This window comes from Plasmodium berghei (assembly GCF_900002375.2).
Source record: "Plasmodium berghei ANKA genome assembly, chromosome: 13".
Taxonomy (NCBI): Eukaryota; Apicomplexa; class Aconoidasida; order Haemosporida; family Plasmodiidae; genus Plasmodium; species Plasmodium berghei.
Window position 1 is genome coordinate 1,313,176 of NC_036171.2, and position 12,243 is coordinate 1,325,418.

At 22.0% G+C, this 12,243-nt stretch overlaps 3 protein-coding genes across 3 annotated transcripts; 1 reads left to right on the forward strand and 2 right to left on the reverse strand.

The window, feature by feature from the left end:
- Window positions 1-1,335: 1,335 nt before the first annotated feature.
- PBANKA_1332500 (pre-rRNA-processing protein PNO1, putative) lies at window positions 1,336-2,100 on the reverse strand (the record flags this gene model as incomplete). Its single annotated transcript, XM_034566933.1, has 1 exon — window positions 1,336-2,100. The coding sequence occupies one exon, from the start codon at window positions 2,098-2,100 to the stop codon at window positions 1,336-1,338; it is 765 nt and encodes a 254-aa protein (XP_034423481.1).
- Window positions 2,101-3,523: 1,423 nt separating this feature from the next.
- On the reverse strand, window positions 3,524-5,632 carry PBANKA_1332600 (conserved Plasmodium protein, unknown function; the record flags this gene model as incomplete). Its single annotated transcript, XM_034566934.1, has 1 exon — window positions 3,524-5,632. The coding sequence occupies one exon, from the start codon at window positions 5,630-5,632 to the stop codon at window positions 3,524-3,526; it is 2,109 nt and encodes a 702-aa protein (XP_034423482.1).
- Window positions 5,633-7,542: 1,910 nt separating this feature from the next.
- PBANKA_1332700 (duffy-binding protein) lies at window positions 7,543-10,690 on the forward strand (the record flags this gene model as incomplete). The annotated part of the gene is made up of 5 exons (XM_034566935.1): window positions 7,543-7,617; window positions 7,810-10,021; window positions 10,182-10,260; window positions 10,428-10,501; window positions 10,647-10,690. The coding sequence occupies 5 exons, from the start codon at window positions 7,543-7,545 to the stop codon at window positions 10,688-10,690; spliced, it is 2,484 nt and encodes an 827-aa protein (XP_034423483.1).
- Between the last annotated feature and the right edge of the window lie 1,553 nt (window positions 10,691-12,243).

The window sequence follows — 12,243 nt, forward strand, 5'->3', positions numbered from 1 at the left end:
TTTTTTCAAAATATGTTTGTTACAAATAGCGAAAGTTGCACCTAATTAGGCAGATTCAATTATGATGCATGCCTATTTTAACTGGGAAATGTTTCAATTACTTTGTTTTTTTGTCCTGCACATGCAAATTTGCATATACTTTATAAACTGATAGGTTGTCAACTTAGTATTTGTTTTCCTCAATATATATACACATGCAATATATATTTGTTGACAACGTTATTCAATATTAACTATAAACAAGCTTATATTAAAAAAACCATGCAATTATTGATGTAAAACATAGTTTTATATCTTAACGATGGATACTTCAATATTTATTACATTTTATTGTTTCCTTTTTAAATATTCGCTGGAAATAAATCACAATACATAAATGGTGACATAAGGGTCCCCAAAGTGAAAACATGTATAACAGTTACTATTCCAAAAGGGAGCAAATACACACCAATTGTTAGTTGAAAATAATATTCCTTTTTTAATAAAAAAATAAAATTAAATTAAAAAAATAAAATTAAATTAAAAAAAATAATAAAACTAAAGTGATATATTTTTACCCTTTTTTTCCCTTCGCATTAATATACATTTTAAATAATTTTACGTCCTTTTACTTCAAAAATTTACATTATTGTTTATAATTAAGCTTGAAAATATTTACAAATAACTAGCGCATATTTTATCTCATGATATTTTTTTGCATAAATAAACACATATATAGTTGTAACAATATATATGCTAATATTTATATTTTTTCACAATGTAAAAGTTATATTCATATTTGTTTGATAAACAAAATTGCATATAGCATTAAAAAGGTTACACAAAAAAAAACGAAATAAAGAAGTATGAAATTAGCAAAATAAAATGAAAATGCTACATATAGGAGATGTACTAAATTCATTTATTATCCATATGCATTAAAAATTAACAAAAATAATATATAAACTGGGTGATAGTAATAAAACAATAACATATACATAATAGTTGAAAAATCTTAATAAAAAAAACTATATCGATACTTATGAGGAATATATTCATGAAAATACGTATAAACGTGCACATAGTAAATAAATATAAGATAATTAACAAACTTTTTCAATCATGTTTGTTTGCACACATAATTATATCAAAATAAAGTTTTGGCTGTGAGAAAAAAGGTAAATTCATATTTTTATTTTTATAAATATTAAAAAATGCACATTAAATTTTTGTACTTAATTTACCTTATTCCAAAATGTGCGCATATATATGTTTATTTTTGTAATTCATTTTCAAAACATGTTGTACAATAAATAGGAGAAACTATATCATTCTTCATTTAATAAATTTCTGCTATTAAAATCGCTCTTTAAGTCTTTTAGCAAGTATGTTCAATTTGTTGAAAATTTTTCCTTGAGTTGATCCAAGAATTAAACTACATATAGAATATCTAGCCATTTTAATATTATTAAAACTACCTAGTATATGTATTTTATCACCTGCTATTACTATTCTTGTTTTTGTTGCATTTTCAATAGCATATTTAGTTGATCCATTGCTACCACATATTCTACCAATACATCGAGATAAATGATCTCCTTTTAATATTTTAACATCTTTTATTTGAAAACTTTCAATATATAAATCATCTATTCTCAATAACGCTAAGGCATCTTCAATGCTGAATCCAAGTAAATATGCTTTAATATAATCTGAGGATTTTTGTAAATTATTTTTATCCTCTGTTAATTTGCATGTTCTTACTTCTATTTTATCTTTGTTCATACGTATTTCTAATTTTAAATTTGTTACAATTGGCTTTATTAATTCAAGCCAATTATTTTTTACTGATGATATTCTTTGTCTAGGTATAGTTATAATTCTCATTTCATTTTTATTAATAGAACTATCATTATTTTTTTTGATATTTTTAAATATTAATTTGTTTTTTACTTTTTTATTATTATCTGTATCATTATCTTGCAATATATTTTCTAAGGTCAGAACGTTTCGTGTTTCTTCACCATTCACGCCGTTATCCTTTTCCTCGATTTTTTCTTTTGTTACGTTTTTCCTATCATCCCGTATAGTCGCCGAATTTTTAATAATTCTTTTTGTCATTTTGTCTCCTTTAAATGCGTATTTATCAATATATATATATTTATTTATTTGTTTAATGGCCATATAAATAGCAAATTGAAACCTCTTTTATGTACTAAGTTTTAAATGCTATTTCTTCAATGTCATTTAATTGAGTAGTTTTATTTTTAAAGAATTATGCAAAAAAATGTATGTATAGTTATATTGTGATAAGAAGCATGAATATTTCAATGTTTTATCATTTTTAAATATATATAACATGCATTATAAATTATATTGCATTTTTAAGAAAAATAAATGACTGTGAATTTTAAAACACAAAGAAAATTACTCATACAATTTTTTATTAAAAAAAACATATTACTTTTTAATTTATTAATTAAAATTTATTTCCATCGTTCTACATTTATATGTTAAAAAAATAATATATTATATCCATTTATATACTAATATATTATTTATTTTTTTATATGCATTCTTATATTTTTTAAAATATATTTTTATTCTCTATATATGCCTTTTGGTGATAGTATATATAGACTTTTCAATTGCTACTACACCAAAAAAAATTATAATAATAAATGCTACAAAATTATGTTGTGATAAAAATAAATATAAAATTAATAAAACGAAAATTAGTTACAAAATAAAAGGGCACTATTAAAAAAACATAAAACAGGCAAAAGTGTTCCTTTATGTAATTGATAGCAATTAGAGGCATAAATTCCAATGCAATCTTTTGCGAAAAATGCAACTACATTGATATATATTCCTACTGAATTTGTTTTTTACTTGACATTTTTTCTTTATAAATATATATATTATTAAGTAGTATAATATAATAACGCGACGTTTTAAGGATATTATCCAATAATTGTAAAAAATAAGTAGCAGTTATGTATATATAAAAATATTGTTAAGTATATGCTGCATTTTATTGGAATATATTTTGGTCATAAACTTTCAAAGTTTTTTTATAAATTTGTAGCATTTTTATATATATTTTTTGACATTGCGTAAAAGAGAAGTACAACCGAAACATTTGATATATTTATGCTCCTTATATATTTAAACTTTACATACTAAAAGGCTAAATGATATATTAAATCGTTATTAAGTTTATAAAATAATCGTATGTAACAACTATTATTAGTATAAAAAAATAAAGCATGTAAGATAAAAGGCAAAAATTATATAGAATAAACAATTTGTTGTAATTGAGAAGAACTGGTTATGTAATTCCATGGTAAATCTTAAAATGAACTGATTATAGCATATGCCAATTAAAATCTAAAATTGTCTCTTAATTCGAGGTTTCAAAAAAAATGAAGTAAAATAACCTAATTCAATTAAATCTTCAATGTATATGTATACAAATTATAAAAATTACGACAAGAACAATTATGTTTTATTTTTCGGTATCTTTTTCTATACACATGTTTCTTTACTGAACCAAATGAAGATATGAAAAAAAAGTGTTTTCAAAAATATCTGACTTAAAAGAATAATTAATCAACATTTTTAAGACGTCATCATATATATTTTTTGATATATTTATTATTTCTGAGTTAGATATTTTATTCTCATCACCTTTTTTTTTTAAACAATATAATACTTTCATTACTTTTTGAAAACATATAGAATTTTCATCATAATATTTTTTTGTATTCATTATGTTACAAATATACAACTTTTTAATAAGGATTTTTATTTCAATAATTTTGATTTTTTCATAGCTTTTTAAGTAAAAAATTGCTATGTTATGTTTTTCCATTTTGTTATGCATATATTCGCTAAGGAATATTGAGTTATTGTAGTTTTTAAAAATGTTCTTGTTTTTAAGAAGCATTTTTATTTTATGCTTAAACAAGTAAATCTTTAAATTAAATTTCTCACAATTATTATTATCACTATTAGCATTATTGTTTCCTTCCGAAGTGTTTTTTTTTGCACACTTTTCAAAGCGATCCATTGTTTTTTTTTTTTCATGAAATGATAATTTTTTTTTAATTATTTCTTTATATTTGTCTGGATTATTTTCTATTAGTGGATACTTGGACTTATTAGATTTTAATAAAAAAAATTGATTAATGTTAACATATTCATCTTTGTTAATGTTTTTGCTTAATCCACATAAAACTGCATTCATATTATTGTTAATTTCGTTAATCCCATTATTAATTTTCGAAAAATTAGTTATCGAGTGATTTCTTTCATTTTCCAAATAACCCAATGTATTGTAACAAAATTCACAAAAAAAAAAACACCTATAGTTTTTAGCTTCGTTTCTATTAATTACTATATTATAATGATTTATTAAATTATAATTAAAGCATAAAGAATTTGAAAATATGTAAATGTTATTATCAGTATCTTTTATAGAATCCCATGAAACTGTTTCACATTCCTCACAAAATGCGTGATCAAAAAAATTAGGTATATTTAAATATACATAAGGCATTATAAGATTAATTTTTGTATAAAACATAATGTTTTTATTGCATATTTTGCATTGTATTATGTTTTCTTTTAGTTTTAGCATGTTGTCTAATTCTCTATTTTTACATATATCAAAAAAACTGGTATTTTTTCTATTTACAATTATTTCTACTAATAATATTATACTCAATTTTTTATTTAACACAAAATTAATTGATTTAATCTTTCCATTTAATATTGTTAACATGGAAGGTAGAATTATATATTTACACATTTTTTTTTTTTTCTCTTTTAATTGTATATTTATCTCTTTGCTAAATTCGCCCTTACTGGAAATTTCTTGTATTTCTAACACACTATTTAAATCACAAAACTGATTATTTTCGAATTCTATTTTTTTTTTCTCCTCATTCTTCCCTTTTAATGTTTGAAATGTGTTCATTTTAGTTTCATTTTTATTATTGTTACCGTGTATGGCATTTTGCTTTATTTCTACAAATCGTTTTTTCGTTTCATTTTCATTCTCTGTTTTCGTGTTTATACATTTATCTGTACATATATTTTCGTCAATATCTAAATTTTTATACTTTGAAAAATATATTTCCTCCTTTTTTATGAGTTTATTATATCCCAAAATGTTGGGGTTGCTATTATTATGATTATTATTATAGTTTTTATAAGCATCTTTTTCACATATTTCATTATGCTCCCTTTTTTCTATATTAACAGAATTGTCTTCACCTTTGTTAACAAAATAATTGATACAGTTTAATTGAATTTTTTTGGAGGGGAAAGCATTTTGTGCTCCATCATTTCCACCTTTTATAGAAGATTCTGCATTGTATGAGTTATTTTTGTCTGAACATTTTTTTATTGATAATATTTTTTTATCATTCTCAGAATCATTTTTATGATTATATATAAGCGTGAATTTAACTTTATACAAATGGAAATTTTTAATATTTTTTTTTTTTTTGATTATAATAGAAGCTTTAACATGATTTAAAGCAATTTTGGAAGTGAGTAAATAGTTAATAAACGATTTTGTGAAAATATCGAATTGGATATTTAATGACACAATATTTTGCTTGACATAATATTCAGCATATTTCATTATTAAATATACGCATCAAAAAACAAAAAAATATAATAATACTAAATTGGAGAGCCAGATTAAAATTAAATACAAAAAAAGGATAATAAATGTCATTTATCGGAAAAAAAACCTTTATTTATAATAAAGTAAATCTACATATTTTTGTTGGGTACTATACACAGAAATAATATTACATATAAATGATTTATTATGTTAATTAATTTTCCATTGCAATAATTTAATTTATGCTGTATTCATTTTTTAAAACTTGGAGTCCTAAATAATACTATTTCTTTATATTCAATCTATTTTTTCGATCTTGTGTTATATATTCTACAAATAGCATTTTTGCTATCTCTATTATTTATTATTTTTTTTCACAATTTAGCCATGAATATGTTTATATTTTTCTTTTTTTTTACAGGAGCCAATTTTATAAAATATTACAAATTTTTTTTCACGCATTGCTTTTCTATATCGCATATACACATAAATAATGTAGTGTGATATTTTTCATTCTTTTCATTTTTATTTCAATTAATTCATATCATTTGAAATATTGTTTATGAGTTATATTAAACAATATAAGAGCATTTTGATCTAGAATCTAACATAAAATAATAATTCGAATCACCAAATAATAATTTATTATATATTTTTATTATATTACCAAAAATAGTAACAATATAAAGTAGATAAAAAAAAATGCTTTATAATTATTATATAGTATTTTAATAGCTATTTTTATGTTGGTATTTATGTGTATTTAATTAAAGATCAGTGTTTGCAATGTTCCCCAACAATTTTTTAGGCAAATGATAGATCAAAATATGTTCGTATTAATATAAAAAATCTACATTTTCAAAGAAAATAACCAAATATAAATAATTATAATGAAAATTAATATTTACAAAATATTTATTTAATAACTCGTTCTTTAGATGTATAGTTCTATTGGTAAATCCTTCATATAAAAAAAGTTACCAGTTGTATATTTAGCAATATAAATCAAATAAATTATATGTAATATACATTTGAAAGAGGAGAAAACATATAATAAACAAATTATATACTACATTATAAATTCGCTTAGTCGAAAATATACAATTAGGTACAAATTATTACATTTATTATATATATAATTACAGCATCTTAAGTGCATTTTTTATAGGCGTATATGATTTAATTTAAAATAATTGAAGTGTATTAATATATATATTTTTAGTGTAATCCATAAAAATGTATAAAAAACATAGATTAAAAGTTGATTTAAATAATGGAAAAAATAATAGTTATATATTAAAAAAAAATTAAAATTTGGTAGCTAATTCTAAATTATTAAATATAATTTTTGAAAAGAAATATATAGCTAGCTACACATTAATTTTTTTTAATTTTAAAATTTAATATTATTAATTTTTGTAAGTATAGACCCCAATTTTTTTTTTAATATATAATTATTGTATACAACGTTTTTAGAACAAAATTCAGTAACAACATATGCATGCTTAGTAATGTTTTTTATACTATATATCTGCACATAAGTAAATAAATTAAATATAAATATATATTTAATAATGATCATCATTGTTATTTTATTTTTATAATTACCAATATAATGATTATTTGGTCGACATATCTTGTAACACAAAATATAAATATAAGCCAAATATAATTGCATCACATATAGATCTATACATAAAAAATTCCAAGATTATATTTTGGAAAAAAAACAAATTTAATATTTTAATTATCTTTATGAATAACTAAATTATATTCATTTATTATGGTCATTTATACATTTTCCTCGATATTTCCCTTTCTTTATTAAATTATTTTATTTATGTATATATACATAGAAATTTGATGAACCAAATCCATAGTTTTATATTTTATTAATAGTGAAACTTATATAAATTATTAAGAACATGAAAAAAACAATAACTTATTTTTCTTTTGCACTGGTAATTCAGTATTTTCTTACCACGTGCAGCCATGAAAAGGTTACTAAATAAATAAATATATATATATATATATAAATGTATGATAAAATATGCGCGAAAATTAATATTATCCAATACATTTGTAAAATTGTTTGAATCATAGTAAAAGTATTAAATGTGATAAAATAAAAAAACAACAAACTGAATATTATTATTATATTTCATTTTTATATTATATTTTTTTCTTTATAGAAAACCGTAAATTTATTAAAAAGAACATATGCATCTTTCCAATCTTCCCCTTTAAAAAATAATAGTGGCAATAGAATTTTATATGAACTTAAAGAATCTTTATATAACATTGAAAATGGAAAGCTATTGGATGATCTTGCATCAAAAGACAATGAAATCTTCTGGGGAAAAAATCATATATTACCTGAAAATTCTAGAAGTGGCAGTATTAATTCACAACAGGAAAACAATTTTTTGGAAATAGGGACACCAGAAACAAAAAAAAACAATCAAAGTGAAAATAAAAGTCCAAATGGAAATTACAAAGATTATTTTGACAAACATCCGATTAATGAATGCAAGGAAAAAGATAAAAATGAAATTCATGCTTGGATTTGTGATGATGAAAAACAAAATTGCGTACCAAGTCGAAGAATCAATTTATGTACTAGTAGATTGGAGATTATTCCAGACAAAATAGATATAAAGGATAATGAAATGAAAGAATTATTAATGGATTATTTTAAACAATTTATATATAAAGATGCAGCACGTGAAGGAGAATTGTTATTAAATAAATATAATGAAAAAAACAATAATGAATATTGTAATGATATGATTAATAGTTTTGGAGATTATAAAAATATTGTTGAAGGGACAGGCTTAAATAATGTAGCAAATTCAAATTTGTTAGAATTAAAAATCCAAAACATATTTGGAGCCAATGATAATGGTAAAAGGGATAGAAGAAATTGGTGGAAGCGTCATGAACATATTATATGGAAGGCTATGGTATTAGGAACAAATTTTAATGAAAACTCAAATTATAATAATATTTGTATTAATTATAAATTAGAAGATTATCATTCACAAATTGAAAGATGGACTAGAGAATGGATTCAAGAATTCGGTGTACAATACTTTAAAGAGGCAATTAAAATAAATAATAAATGTACTAAGAAAAGTATTATATCCACAGAAAGTATATGCATTAATAATGCTTGTAAAGATGAGTGTAATACATACGAGACATGGATAAGTGTAAATAAATCTAAATGGGATGCATTATTACAAAGATTTTCGGAATTTAATAAAAATTATTTTAGTGAAGAAACTTGTAGAGACAAAGCATACAATTCTTTAATGATAGAATTTAAAGAAGCATACGAAGTTAACTTTGAAAATGTTATTAATCTTGATGATGATCATTATACAGAATTGTGTGTTTGTTCTTCTGCTAGACCCAGTAATACTGCTATTAATAAAAGTTTGGATCACAAACAAACTCTCGAAAGTCAAAATCCAACAGATGCATCACAAAATAATTTATTGCCACCCTCTAATACTAACACAAATCATGATTTGTTTAAAGAAGATGATGATGATAATAATGGATTTGACTTATTATCATACAGTAATACTGACGCCCAAAATTCAAGAAATAGCACAGCTACTGAGCAGGTTAGTGTTAATGACGAGAAAAATAAATTAAATCAAAATGCAGAGAGCAATAATAAATACGAATTACAAATTATGGGAAATCATTCAAATAGTGATAATACCTATCACAACATAATTATACCACCACAGGAGAATCATATACAAAATATACATACTTCAATTCCTCAGTCTGTAACTAGCAATCCAACTCTAAATACAAATACAAATGGAAATATAAATGGGAATACGGATGGAGATACAAATTCAACTCTAACTCCAAATCTAGATTTAAATCCAACTCAAACTTTAAACCCAAATGCTACAAACATAGAGGTTAAAGAACATCACTTTAGCACTAATGGAACAGAAAATAAAAATACTAAGAAAGAACAAATGAGCACATCCCAAATAAAATATAATAAAGATCCTAAACATGATAATATTATAAGTGGAGATGTTAGCAGAAGTAATAATGATATCAATAGTGAAAATGCCAATAAATTGGAAATATATGAATATGAAAATAGAAACGTTAAAAAAACCAGGGAAAATATAATAATGCTAGCCAACGAAAATGTATGCAATGGGAATCCCGGTTTAAAATACTGTGAATCTATAAATAATAAATATTTTCATGGAGCATGCCCCAAAAGTCAAACCCAAAATCTTTGTTGCTCAATTTCAAATTATTGCATAAAATTTTTTAATATAAATTCGAATAACTATTATTCTTGTATGAACGAAGAGTTTATGGACCCATCTTATACCTGCTTTCAAAAAGGGAGCTATTCAAGTAAGTAACAATTTTTTAGAAATAACATTGCTTCATTAATATAGAAATTGTATATTCCACTCATCCTTTAATTATCGTTGATATTCCATTACACATGCATATATATATGTATGCATTTAATTATGTGCGCATTCAATTTTTATTTATTTATTTTGTTTAGATCAATACTACTATGCGGCAGGAGGTATAATATTTGTAATTATATTCATTTTTGCGTCCATTGGTTTTTCTGGGAATAAGTAAGTTAAAAAATAGAACGCATTATATTTTCCATTAATTTCGGAATAGTTTGTGGTTAGCCTCGTCTATAGGAGTGTTTATAATGCAGAAATGTGCAAGTACACACACACATATATTATATATATATATATATACATCGAATTTAAAATTTCCCTCCCTTCAATAGATCCGAAGAAGAGGCATTCAATAATTATGAGGAATACTTACATAAATCCTATAATCAATCAATGTTGAGTAACGGTAATATATTTAATTAGAAAAATATATGTTTGCACACGCAATTATGGATATGTGATATATTAACAAAATACGAAACATTCGATGAATTTATCTTATTTTGTATTTCTTTATTTATTTCCTTTTAATTATTAATTTTTTCATATAGGTTTTAAACACGTGCAAGAATATATACCTGTAGATTTTTATTAACAAAACATTGAGTTGAAGCCTTATGCTCCCACCTAACTTATATATGTGTATATATTGTTTTTATATTTTTTGTATGTAGCATCTTGAATTATATAATATTTAAATTGTACCTTATGAATTATATATTTTTATTTTTGTTATTTTGGTTAAATGTTGTTTTTTTTGTTAATATTTGTATAATTCAATCTATTGTTTTTATGCTTAGCATTGTTTTTATTTTTTTGTAATATTTTATTTTTATTTATTATTCTTAAAATTATTGTCTCAGTAAAAATTATCTCAATATATACTTTTGAATCGATTAAAAGCATATATATATCTTAGAAAAATCGAATCCTGCCATTTTCGATAGTAGAGTATGTTTAAAATGTGCTAAAATGTGAGTTTTTAATTTATGGAAAGGATTATTATTTGTTTATTCACAATAAATCCACATAATAAAATAATGTTTTTTTGAAATGTATTACATAAAAATCAAATATATATAGATTTGTGCTATTTTTTTAATTAAAACGCGTTCAGTTGAAGTGTACAAACTTTACTATTGAGCGTTATTACATATAAAATAATATATAAAAAAAGAATCAAAAATAATATAAAAATAAATAAAATACAATACCAAAGAAAAAAAAATTTTAAGTTCAATATTATCGTATTATTTAATTTTTTTACTATGGAAGTGTGAATGTAGATTTTTTCTTTTATATGCCACCAAATTATATGAGTTTATGTAGTATGTTTTGCATATATTAAGAGATAATTTTCTTATGTTCTTATTATCATATTATAATTTTTAATATATGAAAACATAAGGTTGCTTATTCTTATTTTTATTTCTCAAGCACCTTAAATAAATAAATATATATATATATATATTAATTTATTACATAATGGTATGGATAATATTATTTTTAAAATAAGACACATTATATATTCATTATTAATACATACGCTGAGTTAAAATTTTGCACATATTTAAATGGTGAAAAAAAATTGCATGTTTCATATATATGAAAAATTATATATATATTACATATTTCCTACCTCTCTATATATAAAAATTAAGCTGTTCTATATATAATCATTATATGTGAAAATGAATTAATCTACATATATTTTCCTATTTGTATGCATCACAATTAATTATTTTTTTAAGTAGATTATTGTATAATACAAAAAAAATACATTTTATTTTTTCGTTTTTTTTGAGAATCGTGTAACTGTTTTGAAACTTATGTTACTATACACGTAAAAATAAAACACATTTAATTTGCGCCTATTTTCGTTTAAGCGTGTAATTACTGTGCACATATAGTATTATATAATTAAAAAAGTCGTAAACGTTTTTTTACAATAAATAATATACTACATATATACATAAATACTCGCGTTTTACCTTTTTGAGATTGTATAAAGATACCACAATAAAAAATTAATTTAAAAAGATAAGGAAAAAACGTATACATATATATATTTAATGCATACACCATACTTAAAAAATCAACGTCTTGAAAATGTTATGGAATAAAATGTATATGCATAAAAAATAAAAT